Genomic DNA, 23,808 nt, shown 5'->3' on the forward strand with positions numbered 1-23,808 from the left:
CATTGCTAATCCATTCCAAAGGCAAAAGTCTGCATCTATTAACCCCAAGCTCCCAGTCCCTCCCAGCCCCTCCCCCTTCCCCTTGGCAACCACAAGTCTATTCTCCAAGTCCAAGTTTCTGTGGAAAGGTTCATTTGTGTCATATATTAGATTCCAGATATAAGTGATGTCATATGGTATTTGTCTTTCCCTTTCTGCCTTACTTCATTCAGTATGAGAGTCTCTAGTTCCACCCATGTTGCTGCAAATGGCATTATGTCATTCTTTTTTATGGCTGAGTAGTATTCCATTGTGTATATATACCACCTCTTCCTAATCCAATCATCTGTCGATGGACATTTGGGTTGTTTCCATGTCCTGGCTATTGTGAATAGTGCTGCAAGGAACATGTGGGTGCGTGTGTCTTTTTCAAGGAAAGTTTTGTCCGGCTATATGCCCAAGAGTGGGATTGCTGGGTCATATGGTAGTTCTATGTATAGTTTTCTAAGGTACCTCCATACTGTTCTCCATAGTGGTTGTACCAGCTTACATTCCCCCCAACAGTGCAGGAGGATTTCCTTTTCTCCACATCCCCTCCAGCACTTGTTCTTTGTGGACTTAGTAATGATGGCCATTCTGACTGGTGTGAGGTGGTATCTCATGGTAGTTTTGATTTGCATTCCTCTAATAGTCAGGGATGTTGAGCATTGTTTCAAGTGCTTGATGGCCATCTGTATATCTTCCTTGGAGAAATGTCTACTCAGGTCTTTTGCCCATTTTTCCAGTGGGTTGTTGGCCTTTGTACTGTTGAGTTGTATAAGTTGCTTGTATATTCTAGAGATTAAGCCCTTGTGAGCTGCATCATTTCAAAGTATTTTCTCCCATTCTGAAAGTTGTCTTTTTGTTTTCTTTTGGGTTTCCTTTGCTGTGCAAAAGCTTGTCAGTTTGATTAGATCCCATTAGTTTATTTTTGCTTTTATTTCTGTTGCTTTGGGAGACTGGCCTGAGAAAACATTTGTAAGGTTGATGTCACAGAATGTTTTGCCTACGTTCTCTTCCAGGAGTTTGATGTTGTCTTGCCTTATATTTAAACTTTTCAGCCATTTTGAGTTATTTTTGTGCATGGTGTGAGGGTGTGTTCTAGTTTCATTGATTTTCATGCAGCTCTCCAGTTTTCTGAGCAATACTTGCTGAAAAGACTGTCTTTTTCCCATGTTATGTTCTTACCTCCCTTGCCAAAGAGTAATTGACCATAGGTATCTGGGTTTATTTCTGGGTTCTCCATTCTGTTCCATTGGTCTGTATGTCTCTTCTGGTACCATTACCACACTGTCTTGATGACTGTGGCTTTGTAATATTGCCTGAAGTCTGGGAGAGTTATGCCTCCTGCTTGTTTTTTGTTCCTCAGAAGTACTTAGTAATTCTGGGTCTTTTATATTTCCATATAAATTTTTGGGTTGTTTGTTCTAGTTCTGTGAAAACATCATAGATAATTGGATAGGGATTGCATTGAATCTGTAGATTGCTTTGGGTAGTACGGGCATTTTTACAATATGAATTTTTCCAACCCAGGAGCGTGGAATAGCTTTCCATTTCTTTACATCTTCTTTAATTTCCTTGATTAATGTTTTATAGTTCTCAGCATATAAGTCTTTCACCTCCTTGGTCAGGTATATTCCCAGGTATTTGATTTATGAGGGTATAATTCTAAAATGTATTTTTGTATTCCTTTTCTAATATTTCATTGTTAATATACAGAAATCCGACTGATTTCTGAATATTAATCTTATATCCTACTACTTTGGTGAATTTGTTGATCAGTTCAAATAGTTTCTGGGTTGAGTCCTTAGGGTTTTTTATATCAGGTCATCTGCATACAGTGACAGTTTTACCTCTTCTCTTCCTATTTGGATGTCTTTTATTTCTTTTGTTTGTCTGATTGCAGTGGCTAGGACTTCCAATACTGTGTTAAATAACAGTGGTGAGAGGGGGCATCCTTGTCTTGTTCGAGATTTTAGTGGGAATCCTTCAGCTTTTCTCCATTGAGTATTATATTTGCTGTGGGTTTGTCATAAATGGCTTTTATTATGTTAAGTTATATTCCCTCTATACTCACTTTGGTAAGAGTTTTGATCATGAATGGATGTTGGACTTTGTCAAGTGCTTTTTCTGCGTCTATTGAGATGATCCTATGGTTTTTGATTTTTCTTTTGTTAATGTGGTATATGATGTTGATTGATTTGCCTATGTTGAACCATCCTTGTGAACTTGGGATGAATCCCACTTGGTCATGGTGTATGATCTTTTTTATATATTGGAAAGGTTTGGACATAAGAATTGAGGTAGGGATCCAATTTGATATTTTTCAAAACTGAAGCTATTTATAATACTCTCTCACCCCAGCCCCATGACCTCTCATATATCAAACTCTTTGTGTATTTCTGCTGAATTCTTGCCCTCTTTGTGGTCCATTTTTCTGCTTGACAGAATCAAATTTTCTTACTGCAGCTCTTTAATACATTTAAATATACTGAAAAACACTCTTTTGTTTTTCTTCCTTTTAACATTTTCCAGCTATTCTTTCATGCTTATCATAAAATCTTTGGAATCAGCTTATTAACATCTTACTGATGTCATTATGGAAACTGTATTAAATTTATATACTAATTTTTAAAAATATCAAGGCTTCTTACTACCCCCCAATAGAATATATCTATTAAATTTTCATTAATGATCCTCATGGGAGTTCCCATTGTGGCTCAGCAGAAATGAACCTGACTAATATCTATGAGGATGCAAATGTGATCTCTGGCCCCTCTCAGTGGGTTAAGGATCTGGCATTGTCATCAGCTATGGTGTAGGTCACAGATGTGGCTCAGATCTGGTGTTGCTGTGGCTGTGGTGTAGGCTGGCAGCTGTAGCTCCAGCTCGACCCCTAGCCTGGGAACTTCCATATGCCACAGCTGGGGCCCTAAAAAAAATCATTTTAATGTTTTCTTCACATGAATCTTGACATTTCTTATTAAGTTTATTCCTATATATTTTATGGTTTTAGTTCATATATAATGGAAATCTATCATTCAAATATATATTCTATGTGAAGTTTGTATATATAAAAGCTACTGATTTTTGTGTGATTTTACACAAAATTTTTGTGTAATAGTTTCTTACACATTCTTTTTCTATGATTTTTGTGGATACTCAAGACTCAATCTTCTATAAGTAAATGACAAATTTGACTCCTTCCTAATTTCCATACCCTTCATTTCCCTTATATGGTACACTGACACCTTTTCCCAAAAAAGAAATTGATGTGTTCATAATACTGTTTGCCATTTAGAAATTTTAAATCTTTACGTAGGAAAATCTGGCATTATTTTCTTTTAATAGGGTTTTATATCTTTCTTTGAAAGATATTTCCTACTCCCCAGATGCTAAAGACACAATCTATTTTTCTTCTAATATTTTATAGTTTTTGCCTTTACATTTAGATCTTTAATCCATCTGGAATTTATTTCTATATATTGTACAAGATAAAAATCTAACTTTATTTTTTCCAGATGGTTCTCAAATTTCCCAACATCATTTATATAAAATTGGTCAGTCTCTCCTCACTAGTTTGAAATGCCACTTTAGTCATAATCTAAATAGATCAGTTTTTTTAAAACCAGAACTTAAAACTAAATAAAATGAATTACAGTGGAGAACAAAGACAGGAAATACAGGCAAAAAATAGACATTAAGATAAAATTGTACACAAACTATTTAATGTACATAATATAATACAAATGTCATTCATAACAAAATAGTATAAATATAAATAATTCAGAGAAAATATTCTTATAAAATATCCTACTAAGAAAGATTCAGGAGATGGACACCCATAAAAATAAGACTGAAGGAGTTGATTATTCAATGTGGAATAATCATGTGGAAAGTTATTTGAAGCTTAAAAGTTATCAACATCCTCCAGCTGCTTCATTTAACCCCAAATCAGATGTTTCTGAGAGTGGCAGAGAATGTCCATTAAGTAAAAAGCAAAGTCTGAAATTAGAAAAAAAAAAAAGTAATTGGCTCATCTGCTCTTATAATTCTGATTGTTTGTTTTTTCTCTTTCATCTCTGAGGCTCTCAATGTATGTCAGTACATACGTCACTTTTCTGTCACTGAAAAAGTGAAGGTGGATGGTGGCCCTGTGTTGTCCTTTCCCTCTTTTAACAGGGAGTTGAGAAGAGTCCCTGAAATAATAAGAGTCAGTGTGAAACTCTGAAACTTGAGTGGAAACCTTAAGGCATATGCACTGAAAGGTGTGCCTTCCCAGGGCTTTGAGAAGTTTCTATGAAATAACAAGTCAACAATATTATGGTAGTGAATGCTGATATTTCTGAGCCACATCTTTTGGTCTTAAAAGCTGAAGTACTGCTATATGTTAGTGGAACTACAACAGAGCCACCTGATGAATTTGTGTCACAATCTTCATTTTAGAAGACTAGAAAGATTGTTATCAGCCAATCCAGATTTCCATTTTCTTATGTTACTGGTTTCAGCTTAAATAAAAATTAACAAAATAATCAAAGAGACAGCTCACTAATCTTGCAATGTCAAGTCATGTCCTCAGAGACTTCTCTGGTAAGTAAAGAAAACCCACAAGATGGTTGTGAGGTGTTTTGACACAGCATCACTACAACATGCACACTGTGTTTTCTCACAAGTGGAATGGTACATTTTTAGGTAAGACATTTGACTGAGCTTTAACAAAGCAATTAAATAACAATAACAACAATAATAATAACAACAGCACCAATAACCACAAATAAGCCACTTTCTTCAATAGTTGGAGAGTGGCATGTTCCGTGTCTGGGGGTGGGGAAGCGATGTAGAGATAGGGTCTATATGGAATTATTCAGATGATCTGAGTCAGTTAGGTTATTACAAATCAAATGGAAGCAAGTTCCAGAATGTCAGATTATGGGAAGTAACTTCTGTGCAAGGCACTTACAGCAACCACTTGGATATGTTCAAACAGGACAGTATTTAGCAATCTACAATAATAACATACAATTAACTGAATAGATTTTTAACTTTTTCTTGGGGGCCCAAGGCACATAACCTGGATTTATGGGGATTTAAAAAAAAAAAAAAACCTTAATTCTTAATAGATTTTTTTTGACTATAAAAACAGTCCAAGAGAGTGGGTGTACTGGAAGTGAGGTTAACAAGCACTACCCTTAGCAGGTTTTCCTGGAAAACCTTGCAGAGTATGTGTCTATTTTTGCCACCACTACTTGTCAGGACAGTTTTGGGTGTACTTTGCCTTCCTGGCCCTATAAGTAAAACTAGATTCTGGACTTTCTATTTGCCAGGCTCTTGGAGGAGTACTAATTAAAAAAATACTTCACTTAAGTACTAGAAACACATTCACAGAGCCAAGCCAAGTCTCAGATTCAAAAGCATTTTAAAAATATCCTTGCAACAGCCATACTACTTTATCTATTTTTAGAGGCCCCGTATTTGTTTTGCTGGAAGAAAAAAATTAAAACATAAAAAGTATGCCCACGAGCAAATCTGCAATAATAAGCAGCACATACATGTTGTGGAAGAAAACACTCAACATAAAACAGTCAACATAAAAACAGATTCTGCAGAGGCGTCTTTATAAATAGCACTTATTATTTTGCTTTCAATCGTGAAGCGTTTTAAATAACATGCCCTTAAAAGTTGTCAAATTCTTTATATCATGTAACTTCCTGATCTTCTCTTTCATAATATTATTATGGAAAATTATAAATGTAGTCCATTAGCTTCATGTGCAATTTAACAATCATCATATTGGTAAAATCGGAAACGCAAAGAAGAAAAGAAAGAGATAGAAATGTTATTAGGCAATGAAGAAGTTATTAATTGGAAAATATAAATTTTTCTGTATACAAACAAAGTTTGCCTATGAAACTTTTTATTAAATGTTCTGAACAGATAGGTCACACAGATTTATAGATCAAATTGTCCTAACTGCCTGTTAGAAGGTCACACTCAATTTAAGGCTGATAGCTTGTCCTAACTTTAATGTCCCTTCCAGTTCCTCAACATAGTAACAAGAGGAATGTTGCTTTGAACCCTAAAAGAAGAATTTTGGAGCTGTTTGCCTCATATAATTACTGCTGTAAGGCCAGGTAAATTTTCACACTGTACCTTTAAAAGCAAAAATCATTTTAAAAGGTTCTGAATTGCCTTCGTCTGGAAAGCGCAGAGATGCATAAAGGGAAAGTACAACTGTTTCAATACTGGGGAACCACAGTCTTGATGCAGAGAAGAAAAGCAAATTTCCTTATTTCCATGATGCTGTGGCATTTTCTGACCCCCGTCCCTAATCAAGGGCTGTTGGCCATGAGTAGGGCACATGCAAGCTTCCAGCATCTTCCCAAGACCAAAGGCTGGCTCCAGCAGTGGCAGTTCAGAGGAACTACTACTGCCTGCGGACACCAGCAACTATGGTAACACTTAAAGGGCCTGAGATACCTTTATTCGCTGCTTCAGTGCTTTCCTGCATCAACCCACATAATTCCACTTGGCAATATAGAAAATGGGGAAGTGGAGTTCAGAAGAATCCTGACGAATACTGCAAATCATGTTGGGAGGGGGGATCTGTGACTTTGCTAGCCTTACCAGTCTTTCCTGCCTTGAAACCAGTAGATCTGTAAATGAAATGGCTTGCTGTAGATTTTGTGGTACCCAAGCCAAAGCAATAAAGTTTCTGTAAGAGCATATGTGCCAGGGCAGAATACCACATCAGCCCAGAAAAAATGATTTTCCCAGGAAGGTCTGTGCAGCAATGAAGAGGGCTCTTGATGCCGTGACAGCTGGGCAGAGAATTCACTGCTTCCAACCCACAGTGAGGTAATTTTAAAGGTACTTTTCCCTTCATTTGTTCTGCATTCATGGAATGTACATTTTTTTTTTTTTTTTAATGTCAGAGGGACACTGCAGAAAAGATCAGAGGAGATAGTCTGACAATAGAGCCGAAGTTCAAAGCTTCTCTATTTTCAGGTAACAGCCGCGACAGTTTGTCTGCATTAAATCTCTTGAGGGCATGTCACTGTAACCCTGTCCATAGCTTTTCAAACAGTTCAAGACAAACAAATCACTTAGTCGTGGAACAACTGTAATGTCTGATACCATCACACAGAAGTGGGAACGACAGCTACTAGCCAAAGTTCTTTTCATTCTGTCAGAAAAAAAAAAAAAATTCCTCAGCTTTGGTTTAAGATCATTCTGTATGTTGTTCTTTTGAAAGTTATTATATGCTGAGGTTAAAAAGAAAGCGAGAGAGAGGACGGTTGTGAGTGTAAGAACCAGTACATCAAAACTTCTAGCTGTATGCTGCTGTCGGTGACTGACTATGATGTTGGGGGGAAGTCTTCAGAGGTTACCGACGAGGCCTGTAAAGGAATAGCCAGGCCCTCCTTAGAACCCCCTGCCCCGTCTCCAGGTGAGACCCCAGTCTCAGCTGGTTCTCCTGGGCACCTGTGCCTTCCTTTCGGGCCTGTTGGCTTACTTCTCAAGGAAGCACGGACATCCAGGGCCAACACCATCAGGCGGTAGAGCTGTAACACCACCACGAGGAAATTCTTGGCTGCAAAGAACACCAGCATCTGATTGATCACTTTGAAGTAGGTCATCAGTAGCAGGCGCACAACCAGGAAGGGACCGTCTTGTATGAAGACGCTGATTCCGATGTTCCACAGGTCAGCGCTGTACTGGCAAAAGAACTGTCTGGGGAACCCCCTCGTTGTCATGGACAAAGGACACACGACATGCTGCACTGAAAACACAAAGGAGACCACTTAACGTCACCCTCTAAGACACAGAAGAGGAAGACAGACTGGAGTGGGGACAAGCCTTCAACAGTGGGTGCTATGCTAGTTCATGATCGGGATTGATTCTGTAATTTCATTCTGGGGCAAGCAGGTGAAACCACCCTGCCATTTCACATGCTTGGTCATTTTATATTCAAAATGGACCATCTGGTAGAAGTCCAATAAAACACATAAAAGAAAGCCAGTCCTCCAGTTTCTATCCACATAAAAAATTTCAGATCACCTTCAGGTCCTCGTGTGAGGCAGAGCACAATTAACTAGACTAGAAAGGATAAAGAACAGAAGAAACCGCCCTGTGTGTCTTTTAAAAAATTTTTATTGGGGTATAGCTGATTTGCATGTTGTATTAGTTTCAGGTTCACAGAAAAGTGAATCAGTTATACATAGACATATATGGATTCTTTTTTCCCCTATGAGTTATTACATAACATTGAGTAGACCTCTCTGTGCCATCTGGTAGGTCCCTGTTAGTTATCTATTCCATATATAGGAGTGTGTATGTGTTAATCCCATCCTCCCAGTTAATCCTGACCCCTACCCACAGTTTTCCCTTTGGTAACTATAAGTTTAATTCTGAAGTCTGTGAATTTATTTCTGTTTTATAAATAAGTTCTTTTGTATCATTTTTATTAGATTCCACATATAAGTGATCTCATCTAGCAATTGTTTTTCTCTGTATGATTTACACCACTTAATATGATAACATCTAGGTCTACCCATGTTGCTGCAAATGGCATTATTTTGTCCTTTATGGTCAAGTAATACTCCATTGTATTCATGTACTGCATCCTCTTTATCCATTCCTCAGAGGGAATGCCCATCACCTTGTCTGTCTTTGAAGTCTGCAGCTAGGGAGGCAGCGCGGCACGGTGCTCTTGGCCTCAAGTCAGGAGCCTGGCTGCCTCTCTTGGTGTCTTCATTTTTTAATAGCAAGATACTGGCCAAAGTACTTAACCTGCCTGAGCCTCAGTTTCCTCCCTTGAAAACAGGAGAACAACAATATCTATGAGGTGAGAGCCCCCCACTCACTGACTCTTTGTGTTTCCATCAGACCATCACCCCCAGTGGCTGTCTCCTTTCTTGCTGTCTTCCCCTTATGGTAATGTGTGGCTTACCTGGCTGCTAAATTTGGGGGATGAAGCAGAGTGTATGTGGCCCAGATCCTCTGCATCCTCTCCTTAGGATCTACCTATTTACTAAGTGACTCACGAGGCCTTCTATATAAAGTATGTTGTGAAAATTAAGTGCTTATGTTCAAACTCAAACTTAAGTCTTGTCAAACATATTTCTCTAATGGTGGTGCAAAAAAAATCCCAAATAAATGCCACTGTTATTTTATTTTGTCTAATTCTTTATGGTTTTGTTTCACAGTTTACAAGAAAGACTGGATATAATTATTGATTTTCCAGTTGAACAAAAGGAGGTCCAATCAACAAGTGAACCTTTTTGTTTTAATTTCTAAAATGTAAATTCAATTCAAGGTCAAGGGCAGAAAAAAATCCTTTTATAATAGTGAAGTCTTCCATTTGGAGTTTTCAAACAAAGAATGCCTTCATCTATTGGAGCCTGCGAGTATTATGAAGCTGCTTTGAGATGGGTGCACATAATGTACTGTTTGTTGGAAAATACAATAGCGATTTAGTGAGAAGTAACATTTGGTCTTTGTTTTTCAAACAGCTGCATGACATTATCACCCCTGAAAGTTTACAATTTTTTTTTCTTAAAAATTGTCTAAGCAAGGCTATAAACCACAAGATATGGGAGGGTGAGCACCCGCAGAGCCAATGACAAGAGAAAAATCAACATAAGATCAATAATAGCCTTTCCCAAGAAGTCAGGGTCAGGAAATGACTCTCCAGAGGACCTCCTAAAAGTATTATTTGACATCTAAAGTGATAGTGCCTGATATCCTGTCAGAAGACACCAGCTAATCAATGCCTATAGAGTACCTTCTAGGACACATTACTACAAAATCAGTGTGAGTAAGTGAGGAGTGTGTGTGTGTGTGTGTGTGTGTGTGTGTGAGATTGGCATGAACTTGTTGGCAATTACTAACTAGCACTTAGGTTTAAAGTAGTCCTCAAAAGTCACAGCCACTCTTTCCACCTATTCTGTTGACAATTTTGTTTTGGAAAGTGGATGCTAAGGTCTAAAGTAGTCCCTGAAATCTCTGGGCCTATCAAAGTGAACCCCCAAAAAGAATCAGAAAAAAATTAAATATCCCTGAACCAATTAATTCCAACCTCAAGGCTACCAAGTAGGGTAACATAAAAATGAAGTCAGATGTAAGGAAAATGTAACTACTAAATTAGAGTCAAGAAATAACTTCCAGAGGACCTTCTAACAGTATTATTTGACATCTAAAGTGATAGTGCCTGATATCCTGTCAGAGGACACCAGTTGATCAATGGCTATGGAGTACCTTCTAGGATACATTACAATGAAATCTCTGTGTGTGTGTGTGTGTGTGTGTGTGTGAGTGTTACAAACTTGTTGGCAATTATTAACTAGTAATTAGGCTTAGGGTATTCCTAAAAAGTCACAGCCACTCTTTCCATCTATTCTGTTAATATTTTTCTTTCAGAAAGATGCTAAAGTCTAAAGTGGTCTCTGAACCTCTGGGCCTATCAAAGTGAACCAAAATAAGATGCAGAAAAAAAATTCAATATCCTTGTACCAAGATTAATTCCAACTCTGAGGCCACCAAGTAGGGTAACATAAAAATGGAGTCAGAATTAAGAAAAATGTAACTACTAAATCCTAGCACTTCTTCAGAGTAGGATGGCTTCCAGGAGAATTTCCAAATCAAAATTCCAGGGCTCCTCCAAGTTGTGGGTTAACTCCAGGGGCAATGCAGGCCAGTGGAACCTTCTGGGATAGGAAAACCATTCTATATTTATGCCATCTGATATAATAGCCATATGTGGCCATTGAGCTGACTGGTGTGACTGAGGAACTGAACTTTTCATTTTACTTAACTTTACTTAATTTTAATTTTAACAGCCACATGTGGGTACTGTACTGGGTAATGCAGCTCTAGATCACTGCTGGTATGGAATGCCTGGGAACCGTTTACTTTTTTCAGGCATGGGGGTTTCTTCCTTTATTAAAATAAGCTCAAGGGAATGGTAAGGACCACTCTGAAGAAAACCTAATTTTCTATGTGATCCTGAAACTGCTCTTATTCCCTTTGAAGTTCTAATAAAAGGGTCTCATGAAGGGATGAAAATGACCCCTTAAAATAATCATGTTAAGAGATAGCATTTATATGCCAGCAACTGGGCTAATAAGCACATGACAGACTATGTCTTACTTTGTTGTCACAAGAACCCTCCACAATAATTATCATACCCATTTCATGGGTGGAAAAACTGAGGCACAGATGTGTTAACTACTTGGCAGAAGGTTTTTCAGATCGCAAGTGATGGACCCACTGAATGAAAGGTCTTACAGCTGTGTTCTTATCCTCTCAACTCTCTTGGGCTCACCCTGTGGATCTACTCATGGCTTTCCTAAGTTTCAATATACTTTTCCTCTAAACTAAGCTTGAACTAACATGGAGATATCAAAGTGATAAAAAAGGATAATTCTCTCCTCCTTAGCTTCATTCCAGCTATAATTTTGTTCCTTTGAGCAAACATCAGACACTTACCTGCCAGGTCCAGGGGAAACTGCAGCATGCTCCAGGTCCATATAATAAGGATGGCGTAGACCAGGGCAGGGCTGTTCCTTAAATGCAGACAAAACTTTAAATCAGTGATAAAAACATAAGATCACATGCAGAAAAGATAAATCCTCTTTTTTCCCCCTCATATTTGACTATCATAATAAACCTCTTGAGAGTTGTCAAAATATCTTGATGATATAAGACATCCATGAAAAATCCATGCCCAATTATAATGAAATAATCGAAAATAAGTTTTAAAAAATCTGAGACCTAAAACTCAACTTGCACATGTGCCAACATCTGTGTGAATTATGGCAAAGACACTTGGTTCCACATTGCTATATTTAGTATTACAAAATTATGGAGACATTATGGGAGGGAAATGCTAGGACAAAAGTTAGACATTAACCTGGAAATTCAGAGGGCTGGTTTCAAGAATTTTCAAGGAGAAAATGTGAAAATTTTTCCAAAATCCCAAGACTCTAACTTAAGAATACATCTCAAAAGGGCTAGATGAGCTTAGCATGTAAGCTTAGCATGTAAGAGAAAGCACGCCTCAGTTGGAAAAAAATGTAGGGAGATAAATCCAATAATCAAAGATTTATACCAGGTACTAGGATGTAAGTCAAGGGATATGATTCTTTCATTCACCATTGTATACTTAGTGCCTACAACAGTGCCTGGCAAATAATAGGCACTCAACAGATATACTTGTGGAAGGAATTGTTGAACGTACAAAAGAAGAACTCATACTTAGAAAATATGTCATAGACCTGGGAGAATGGTCTCAAAGACTAAAGCCAGAAAGAACAGAGGTTACAAAAATATAAAGGATATTAAAGAAGTGTCAAAGTCACTTTTTTATTAAAGTATACTTGATTTACAATGTTCTATCAGTTTCTGCTATACAGCAAGATGACCCAGTCATATTCATATATGACATATATCCATATATATACACACACACACATTATTTTTCTCATATTCCATCATGTTCTATCACAAGTGATTCGATATAGTTTCCTGTGCTATATGGCAGAACCTCATTGCTTATCCATTCTAAATGTAATACTGCATCTACTAACCCCAAACTTACAAAGTCACTTTTTTTTAAGCAAAAACACAAAGGAAGTTATCAGTTTGAGGTTAGTGGTGTAACAACAGACTTTGTTGCCAACTTCTCTGTCAAGAGGGTTTTTTCAGATTGGAGAGGGATAGAAAAACATTGTAGAAGAGTAATTGAAACCAAACTAAATGAGGTGATTGTAGGGTTATCTTTAAATGTTTCAAGTATTGAGGCCCTTAAAAATTAGATCTCAAGACTCAGAGAATTTTGTAAATGAGATTTCTAAACCATCATTATCTGTCCTTGGCACTTAATGGTGAAGACAAGATTGGTGGCAAAACAAAACAAAACAGAACAAAACCTGAAGTCTTAATTTTCAAAATGAAGCAGAAGTATGTCTTAATCTCTAAAAGGCACATTCACTATTAATCCCTAGTTATTTGAAAGATTTCTGATGGCCCTTATGGAAGGAGACAGTAATAATCAAGAATTAGCACAGGTTCTCTGAAAACAACAGCACTCAGCTAAGATGATTTTTTCTCTCTCTCCCTTCCTCACTTACTCTTTCTCTCTTTCTTTCTTTTTAATAGAGTTAAGATTACAAAGCAGGTAATGATACATAAATTAATAATAGACATTTGGATTTACACAAGGCTCATGAAAAAGCCTCCCACAGTGTTCATATTAGCAAAATTAAGAAATGTTCTGGATAAGAGTACAGTTTGGTGGATACCTAACAGTAAATGACTCCCCAAAGGGAGCTTCCCAATGGGTCCCTGCAGGCTGTGCCTTCAATTCTGTTCTAATTCACATTTCATCAAGGAGTTGGTTGCCAGCATTGATGGAAGGCTTCTTACATGCACATGGGCTGTGGAAGTTGGATGTAAAACAGGTACCCCAGAAGATAGTCAGGATCCCAAAAGATCATGACAGGATGTGACTGGATGACCTAGAGTAGGCTAGAAGTGGTAGCACTTCACAGCAGCAACCATTAAAAAGCCTCAAGGATTTTCCCTATTATCTAATTAAGAGTCTGCAGTCAGTGTGACATGATTTATGATCATCTAAAAGCAAATGCTGGAGTTCATGCTATGGCTCAACAGGATCAGCAGCCTCTTAGAAGCACTGGGACACTGGCTTGATTCCCAGCCGGCTTAGGTCACAACTGCGGCTGGAATATGATCCCTAGCCTGGGAACTCCATATGCTGTGGGGTAGCCCAATAAATAAATAAATTAATTAATTAATTAAAAAAATAAAATAAAATGTAATCATAGGTCGCTTCCCAAGAAGTATAAAGTCTAGAATTTTAAGTGAAAATGCCTCAGTAATGCAGTCTATCACTTTTCCCTCTGAAATGTCAATGTCTGTATAGAGTAGACCTTCAGTAAGTGCCTGAATTTTTAAATAATCTTACCTGCAGTTTCTGAGCACATCTTATGTGCCAGGCAGTTTTCTAAGTATTTAGCTCTGTGATCACACTTAATCTTCATACCAGTTCTACAAAATAGGTTCACTTATTATCCCTATTTGACCAGTGAGGAAACTGAGGCACAGTGAGTTGGAGAAACTTATCTAAAGTAATGTGGATATGGGAGTTCCTGTTGTGGCTTAGCAGGTTCCGAACCTGACTAGTATTCATGAGGATGCAGGTTTGATCCCTGGCCTCACTCAGTGGGTTAAGGATCTGGCATTGCTGTGATCTGTGGTGGAGGTTGCAGACACAGCTTGGATCTGGCGTTGCTGTGGCTGTGGTGTAGGCCGGCGGCTGAAGTTTGATTCAGCCCCTAGCCTGGGAACTTCCATATGCCACAGGTGAGGCCCTAAAAAGCAAAAATAAACAAACAAAACAAAAGTAATGTGAAAGTAATGTGGTTATAAGTGTTGGGGGCAGAACTAAAAACTAGACAGCTGATTTAGGCATCCACCCTTTAAAAAATTTTATTGGAGTGTAGTTGACTTACAATGTTGTATTAGTTACATCTATACAGCAAAATGATTCAGTTATACATATATATGTATCCATTCTTTTTTCCCATAGCATCCACCCTTTTAACCTTACATGACACTATTTCCATGAAGGAAATGGAAAGTTTTAACCTGCTCTATGCTGCAGTGTTCAGAGTATATCTGAAATATCTTTTTTTCTAAAATATGTTTTAGAAGACACATTTAAAATACTCTTGGTCCAGAAGAGAGAGACTAGGATGGTAAGAGAACTCAGAGCCATGTTACATGTGAAATAGTTCAAGAAACTAAAACCAAGATAAGATTCTTTAAAAACTTTTATACATCTAAAAGATTATCACGTGGAAAAGGAATTAAACTTAGGTCTTGTGACTTCAGAGGGCCAATTCAGGTTCAAAGTGTTTTAGTTGCACCTATGAGAATCCAAATTTCATCACAATAGAGGAAAGTACATTCTAATAATATTAGCTCAAAATAGAACGAGTTGCCCCTGGGGTTAGTGTATTCTCTATTAGTGAAACTTTTCAAAGAAAGTCTGGACAAGAACTTATGGAGAAATTCTGGAGAGGATTTTGCAACAGATGTAAAATAGATTTTTCAATAGATGGCCACTTTTGAAGTCTCTTCTAATCTCAGACTTCAATAATTCTCCCAAAAACTCATGTGCATTCTGTCTGCAAGGCAGCAGAAAGAAGTGGCAAAGCATGAGCTCTGGTACTAGGTTGCCAGAGTTCAAATACCAGCTCTAATCCTCACCAGAGAGATAGGATGTGGTTCATTTACCAGCTACATGAATATGAACAGGTAATTTAATACCAATGTGTTTTGGTTTACCCACCTTCAATGAGGATGACAATAATAATAGATATTGGATTTTATGATAGTTTTATTAAGTATGCTCTTTAAATATGTTAAACCTATAAAGCTCTTAGAACAACACTTGATAAAAGCTAAGTATGGTCAACCACTACAAGTTATTATTTTTATTCCCATGTAACCTTAAGACTTTCACAACTTCTCTTGCTTGTCAGCTGTTCAGCTTATAAAATTGTGATAATGAGAGTTACTACCTTATAGTTTAGTTGTAAAAACTAAATAACTTCAAAACCAAAACCCTTAAAATAGTACTTGGAACACAGAAAAAGTCAAATAAACATTATCCACTGCTACCATGAGTAGCAGTAATGGTATTTTTATTTTTATTTTGTGAGCACACTTCTTAAACTCTTTTTTTTAATTCATTACTATGTAAAATATGGATAAGAACTAAACTGACCTTAGCCCTAAATAAGTGAAATTTTAACCCTGACTACACACAATATGAGAGAATGTGGATATTGAGAATAGTACAATTATCAAAAATAACCTTGGAAAATATGGTCAGAAATCTTTGGAGCAGACAAATTGTATTACTAATTCAGACGGTAAAATTTACTCAGGAAGGCTAAACATGGAAATACAAAGAAATAACTGAGCTTAAATGGCAGACACTCCAAATTTGCAAAGGAATTCTGCAGTGAGTTTATCCAACGTAGTCTATTGTGTAACTGTCTTACCCAACTGTCTTGTCCCATTTCCTCACGTGTAATCTGTCTTCATAAATGTCAGCTGAGAAGCATGTAAGCAGACAGTGGACTATATTCATAAAGAGACAAAAGATCTTTTGAAGTATAATTATAGATGTGAGTATCATTTCTCTACTTGGAAAACTGGGAAGATAAAAGACTGGCACTTAGTAAATCAGTGCACCAAATCTATTGGGTGAAAAAGTAAAAATAAAGTTATGCATTGCTAACTTGCCTATTTCTTTTTGGAAGTGTAAATATTTCTGTAAACAGGAGATAATCAGTGGATAGAATTGCTCTAGCTTTTTAAAAAGCATCTGACAAATCTCCTCAGAGGAGGGAAAAAATAAAGGAGAGAGAGAAAAAGAAAGAAAATGGAGTATTAATCTAACCTGGAAGAAATGTTTCACCAAGCTAAAAGAACTAAATTAAAAGAAAACACAATGCAGTCACAGAAAAACTCTCCTTTGTTTGGTCATATATTCACAATGAAGTAATGGTGGCACTACAAGAACATTTTGCCAAATGTGTTTTTTCTTTTAAATAAACTATATATGTCCAAAAAAAAAAAGAGAGAGAGAGAGAGAGAGTGCACAGAGTAGTCCCCAAAGGTGTAAATAACCACTTAACTCTTCGTGGTGATTACTTGAAATTCAGACTTGTTAAAAAGGTTGTAGGGGGGGTCCCATTGTGGCTCAACAGATTATGAACCTGACTAGTATCCATGAGGATGTGGGTTCCATCCCTGGCCTTGCTCAGTGGGTTAAGGATCTGGCATTGCCACAAGCTGCAGTGTAGGTTGCAGATGCAGCTTGGATCCGGCATTGCTGTGGCTGTGGCACAGGCTGGCAGCTGCAGCTCTGATTCAACCCCTATCCTGGAAACTTCCATATGCCACAGGAGCGACGATTAAAAAAAAAAATGTAGGGTGGCTGTGGCAGAATGAAATGGTCAGCAAATCCTCTCCTCAGCAAACATACATAACACTGGACAAAGTGTCAAAAACAAGCACTTCAAATCTTTGGAAATAAACTAAAGGCAAGTAACAGATTGAATAACACGTATTCATGAAAAGCTGGTGGAACTTCAGTTAAGAACAGTGAGAGTCTAAAGCATTCTTGACCATGGGATGATCCCCTATACTTCCAACTTGGCTATGTCAAAGAAAAATTGCACAGATGATTAAATAGGCAATGAAGACTTTATTCAAGATTGTTACAATAAGGGAGAGCTACTGAATTCACACCCACTGAAACAAAAGGCAAAAGAATTTTTACACACTGCAATCAGCTAATGCAAAAGTACTAGAGGATGTTAGAGAAGGAAGTTGATCAATGTGATGAGGCCATCTGTGTTTGCTAATTGGCACTGATCCTATAATCCCAAAGAGACTGAGGTATAGGGATGCCACCTTTTTTAATGATCATATTTCAAAGGGATGGCTCTTACATCCTTGAAAAAGATAATGCCCTCTCAGCAAGTCTTGCTGGGAAACCTGGACAGTGGCATGCAAATCAATGAAACTAGAACACACCCTCACACCATGCACAAAAATAAACTCAAAATGGCTGAAAAGTTTAAATATAAGGCAAGACAACATCAAACTCCTGGAAGAGAACGTAGGCAAAACATTCTCTGACATCAACCTTACAAATGTTTTCTCAGGCCAGTCTCCCAAAGCAACAGAAATAAAAGCAAAAATAAACTAATGGGATCTAATCAAACTGACAAGCTTTTGCACAGCAAAGGAAACCCAAAAGAAAACAAAAAGACAACTTTCAGAATGGGAGAAAATACTTTGAAATGATGCAGCTCACAAGGGCTTAATCTCTAGAATATACAAGCAACTTATACAACTCAACAGTACAAAGGCCAACAACCCACTGGAAAAATGGGCAAAAGACCTGAGTAGACATTTCTCCAAGGAAGATATACAGATGGCCATCAAGCACTTGAAACAATGCTCAACATCCCTGACTATTAGAGGAATGCAAATCAAAACTACCATGAGATACCACCTCACACCAGTCAGAATGGCCATCATTACTAAGTCCACAAAGAACAAGTGCTGGAGGGGGTGTGGAGAAAAGGGAATCCTCCTGCACTGTTGGGGGGAATGTAAGCTGGTACAACCACTATGGAGAACAGTATGGAGGTACCTTAGAAAACTATACATAGAACTACCATATGACCCAGCAATCCCACTCTTGGGCATATAGCCGGACAAAACTTTCCTTGAAAAAGACACACGCACCCACATGTTCCTTGCAGCACTATTCACAATAGCCAGGACATGGAAACAACCCAAATGTCCATCGACAGATGATTGGATTAGGAAGAAGTGGTATATATACACAGTGGAATACTACTCAGCCATAAAAAAGAATGACATAATGCCATTTGCAGCAACATGGGTGGAACTAGAGACTCTCATACTGAATGAAGTAAGGCAGAAAGGGAAAGACAAATACCATATGACATCACTTATATCTGGAATCTAATATATGACACAAATGAACCTTTCCACAGAAACTTGGACTTGGAGAATAGACTTGTGGTTGCCAAGGGGAAGGGGGAGGGGCTGGGAGGGACTTGGAGCTTGGGGTTAATAGATGCAGACTATTGCCTTTGGAATGGATTAGCAATGAGATCCTGCTGTGTAGCACTGGGAACTATGTCTAGTCACTTATGATGGAGCATGATAATGTGAGAAAAAAGAGTGTATACATGTATGTGTAACTGGGTCACCATGGTGTACAGTAGAAAAAAAATAAAAGGTTAAAAAAAAGGAAAAAATAAAAAGATATTGCTGGATTATAAAACTGGAAAGAAGCTGAGAACAGAGTATGAATTATAATTCCATCTTTTCTAAAATAAATTGCTCTTTGGGAAGTGAGGTCAAAGGCCCAAACTCAGGAGTAAACCGTTTAAAGTTTAGTCAAGCTGAAGGGAATGTTAGGGCTGTCTTGGTCAATCAAAGTGTTGGTTTTACCAGGGAGAGCTTGCTGATAAAAACCAGAGGCCCCTGTGTCTAGAGTATAGTGACTTGATTTGGAGTGAAGTGTGAAATCCCATGGGAAAAGTGTGGTCAATAAAAGTAACAAAGTTGGTTGGAAATGAATAGAAAATCCCATGGCTTTGCTACTTTGAGATTGTAATCCCAGCTGGGCTGAGTGGCAGACTAACTTGAAATTTAATGGAGAGATTTCAAAAAAATGAAAAAGAGAAATAAGGAATGGATAATGTCTCTATGTATGCCAGACATGTGCAGGGATGATCCAAGAAGGCCCAGTAGAATTTAAAAACTGAGATATGGAGTTCCCATTGTGACACAGCTGAAGGGAATGATTCTGACCAGTATCCATAAGGATTCAGGTTTGATCCCAGGCCTCTCTCAGTAGGTTAAGGATCTGGATCTAATTGCTGTGAGCTGTGGTGTAGGTCACAGATGAAGCTTGGATCTGGTGTCGCTGTGGTTGTAGCATAGGCCAGCACCTGCAGCTCCAATTTGACCCCTAGCCTGGGAATTCCATATGCTGTGGGTGCAGCCCTAAAAATAAAAAAAAATAAATAAAATAAAAAAACCACCTGAAATATATGAAAACTTTCTGAACTTTGAATTGAATGTGCTACCCAACTCCTACAGAGATCCATCAGCAGAAATTGAAAGTCATAAGGACTCAGAATGTTTGATCACAAACCCTGCTTAAATTATTGGCTGACCATAAACTGTGGCGTTATAGGTATGACCCTAGTAGCCATGCTGCAATCCAATGGAAGAAAGAATCCTCAGATTAAGGTCAGCAATTTATTGAGACAACAAACACAACAAGAAGTTGCCTGAGGCATGTGGGGGGAAGCCTGAGGATAATATATTGTTAAAAATATAAAATGTCCTGTTTTCACTAAAAAGCAAGATACATGGAAAGAAAGAGAAATACATGATCCATACTCAGGAGAAAATAACAAGAACAACAATCAATCATTAGAAACTGACTCTAATGCGGTCCAGATATTGGATTGAGCAGACAAAGACATCAGCAAAACTATTACAAATATTTTCAAAGTGTGAAAAAAACCTGTTTCATAAATTAAAGAAAATTGTGATAGTGACTCAAATAACTAGTTGAAATAAGAAATGTAAACTAAAAAAAGAATTAAATAGAAATTCTAGAGTTGAAAATATGGGAACTGAAATGAAAAATTCAGTGGGTGAACTCTATAGTTTAATGCTACATATAGGTTTGAGATGGTAGAAGAATCAGTGACCTGGAAGGTAAATCAGTGAAAACTATCCAGTCTAAAGACTAGAGAGTAAAGCAGGAGCAAAATGAAGAGCTTTAGAGGCTGAGAAATTCAACTAAGCCTATATATTTATAATAGGAGTCCAAGAAGGAAAAAAAAAAAGACAATAGAATGGAAAAATTATTTGAAGAATCGATGGCTAAAAATTCCTCAATTTGAGGAAAAACAGGCATTTATATATCCTAGATCAACAAAATTATAGTGAGATTAAAGACAACAAAATCCACACCTAGATACATCATAGTCAATCCACTGAAAGTCACAGAAAAGAGAAAAATCTTGAAAACAGCAAAAGAAAAATGACTTATTTGTACATGATAACAACAGAAAAATAGCTAATACCTCATCAGAAACAATGAAGGCCAGAAGAAAGTGGAATGATATATATAAAATGCTGAAGTAAAAACCATTGACCATGAATTCTGTATACAAGAAAACTATTATTCAAACATGAAGGAAAAATAAGCAGCTTTCTGCACAAAGACTAGGAGAATTTGTTGCTAGAAGATTTGTCTTAGATGAAACCAAAAGGAAAGACTTTCAGTCTGAAAGAAGATGACAATAGAAAGTTACTCAAATCCACAAGAAACAATGAAGAGCATCTTCAAATATGTGTGTAAACATAAGAGGACATATAAATATAGTCATATTTTTCTTCTTTATTTAAAAAATATGATTCTATAAAACAATAATTATAAAACTGTACTGTTTGGTTTATAACATATAATGCAACATATATGACAATAATAGCAAAAAAGAGGGAGAGGAAATGGAGCTCTTTACTTAGAAGATGAAGATTTAAAATATATATTATAGAGTTCCTGTTGTGGCTCAGCAGGTTAAGGACCTGACATTGTCTCTGTGAAGATGCAGGTTTGATCCCTGACCTCACTCAGTGGGTTAAGGATCCAGCATCACCACAAGCTGCAGTGTAGGTTGCATATGCAGCTCAGATCCAGTGTTTCTGTGGCTGTAGCCTAAGCCTCAGCTGAAGCTCTGATTTGACCCTCTAGCCTGGGTACTCCATATGTCACAGGTGGAGCCATAAAATGGAAAATAAAATATATATTGCAATCCCTGGAGTCACCACTAATAAAAAATGTAAAAAAGCAATATAGGAATTAAAATTGCTCATTAAATATACTTTTTAAAGCAGTAAATAACACAGGAACATAAAGGAATGGAGACAGAAAAAAAATAGCAAAAAGACAGATATAAATTCAACCAAATCAATAACTACATTAAATATGATGGACCAAACATGTTGTAATAGGTTGAAAAATGTCCCCCTAAATTCATATCTACTGAGATTTCAGAATGCGATCTTATTTGGAAATGGGGTCTTTGCAGATGTAATCAAGGTAAGATGAGGTCATAATGGATAACATATGTCCTAGTCCAATGACTAGGGTCCTTATAAGAAGGGAAAAATTTGGAGATACTTATAGACACTCTAGGAATAATGCCATGTGAAGACAGAGGGAGACTTGGGTGAGGTGCCTACAAGCAGGAGGATGCCAAGAATTGCCATAAGCCCAAAGAGAGCCATGTAACAGATTCTCCTTTAAGCCTGCAACAGAAACCAACCCTGCTGACACTTTGATTTGGACATTCAGCCTTCAGGACTGTGAGAGAATAACTGTCTTGTACTAAGCTACTCAATTTGTGGTATTTTGTCATGGCAGCTCTGGAAATTTACACACACCCCAATTAAAAGACAAAAATTGTCCAACTGGGTGGGGAAAATGCAAGATCTGACTATACCACTATATGTGGTATAGCAGGAACACAGTTTAGATGCAAAGATACAGAGTTTGAAAAAGATACCCCATACCAACAGTAATTTGAAAGGAAATGAGTGCTTAGGTTCACATGAAGTAAAACAGACTTTCAGAAAAGAAATATTAGTGGAGAAAAGGAGTGGAATTTCATGATGAAAAATGGTTACTACATCAGGAAAATGTTTTAAAAAAAATTTATGTGTGCACATCTAAACAGAGCCTCAAAATACATGAACCAGCACTTTCAGTACTGAAAAAAGAAACAGACAATTCAACAACTAGAGTTGAAGATTTCAACTTCTCACTCTCAATAATTGATAGAACAACTAGATAGAAAATTAGTAAGGATATAGAAAACTTGAACAATCCTATATCAGCCAACTTGACATAGCTGACATAGCAGAACACTCAATCAAACAACAGGCACATAACAGAACACTCAACTTGACATAACAGAACACTCAATCAAACAACAGGTAAATACACATTCTTTTGAAGCACACATGGAACACTCTCTAGGAGAGGTCATTTGCTAGGCCATAAGTCTCAATTAAAGGATTAAAATAATTTTGTATATTCTCAAAGTACAACAGAATTTTAAAACGAAACAACAGAGAAAGTTGGGCAATCCCCATACAGAAGTTAAATAGCGTACTTCTAAGCAAACCATAGTCCAAAGAAGAAATTGGAAAATATTTGGAACTATATTAAACAAAAAACTTATCAAAGCTTATGAAGTTCAGCTAAAGTAGTGCTTAGAGGAAAATGTATAGCTTTGAATACCATCTTAGAAAAGAAGAAAGTTTTCCAAATAACCTTCCATCTTTAATTTTCTCTTTTTTCCATTTTTGGAAAAAAAGAGAGAAAATTAAATCCAAAGCAATCAGAAGGAAGGAAAAGTTGCACATCAGAACACAAACCAATGAAATAAAAAACAGAAGAGTAATAGAGAAAATCAATAAAGCAAAAAGTTAATTACTTTAAAAGACTGATTAAATTGATAAACCTGACTGAGAAAAAATAAAGACGACACAAATGACCAAACTCAGAATGAAAAGGGTACTATAATAAGTTGCCCTATAGAAATTGGCATAGCATAAAGGAATAATATTATGGAGAACTTTATATAAAAAATTAGGCAATTTAGATAAAATGAAAAAAAAAATCCTAGAAAGGAAAATATAATTAAAACTTACCCAAGAGGAAACAGAATAACTGAATAGACTTATAAGAAATAATGATACTGAATTAGTAATAAAATATCTTTCAGCGAATATAAGCTTAGGTTTAGTTAGCTTCATAAGTGAATTCTATAAAATATTTAAAGAAAATATAAAACCAATCTTGTATAAAGTCTTTCAGAAATATAAAGAAAAAAGGGATGCTTCCTGAAGTATTCATTGAGGGATTATTACCCTGATACCAAAGCCAGGAAAGATATTAGAAAGTTTTGCTACAAATCAATAGGCTTTATGAGTATAGATGTAAAAATTATTAACAAAATGATAAAATTAAATTCAGCAAGCTATAGAAAGGATTATACACCATAGTCACATGAGATTTAGCCCAAAAAGTCAAGGTTGGTTTAACATCTGAAAGCTAGT

At 36.9% G+C, this 23,808-nt stretch overlaps 1 protein-coding gene across 1 annotated transcript in view; it reads right to left on the reverse strand.

The window, feature by feature from the left end:
• Positions 1–3,778: 3,778 nt before the first annotated feature.
• The window catches only part of TMEM26 (transmembrane protein 26), a 48,373-nt gene continuing 28,343 nt past the window's right edge, over positions 3,779–23,808 (reverse strand). The window contains exons 5-6 of the mRNA XM_047761610.1: positions 11,506–11,582; positions 3,779–7,798 (exon numbers count right to left, since the gene is read on the reverse strand). Of these exons, the coding sequence (XP_047617566.1) occupies positions 7,374–7,798; positions 11,506–11,582 (502 nt within the window). The 3' untranslated portion in view covers positions 3,779–7,373. The remainder of the gene's footprint in view (positions 7,799–11,505; positions 11,583–23,808) is intronic.

Source organism: Phacochoerus africanus, chromosome 15 (genome assembly GCF_016906955.1).
Source record: "Phacochoerus africanus isolate WHEZ1 chromosome 15, ROS_Pafr_v1, whole genome shotgun sequence".
In the NCBI taxonomy this organism is placed as follows: domain Eukaryota; kingdom Metazoa; phylum Chordata; class Mammalia; order Artiodactyla; family Suidae; genus Phacochoerus; species Phacochoerus africanus.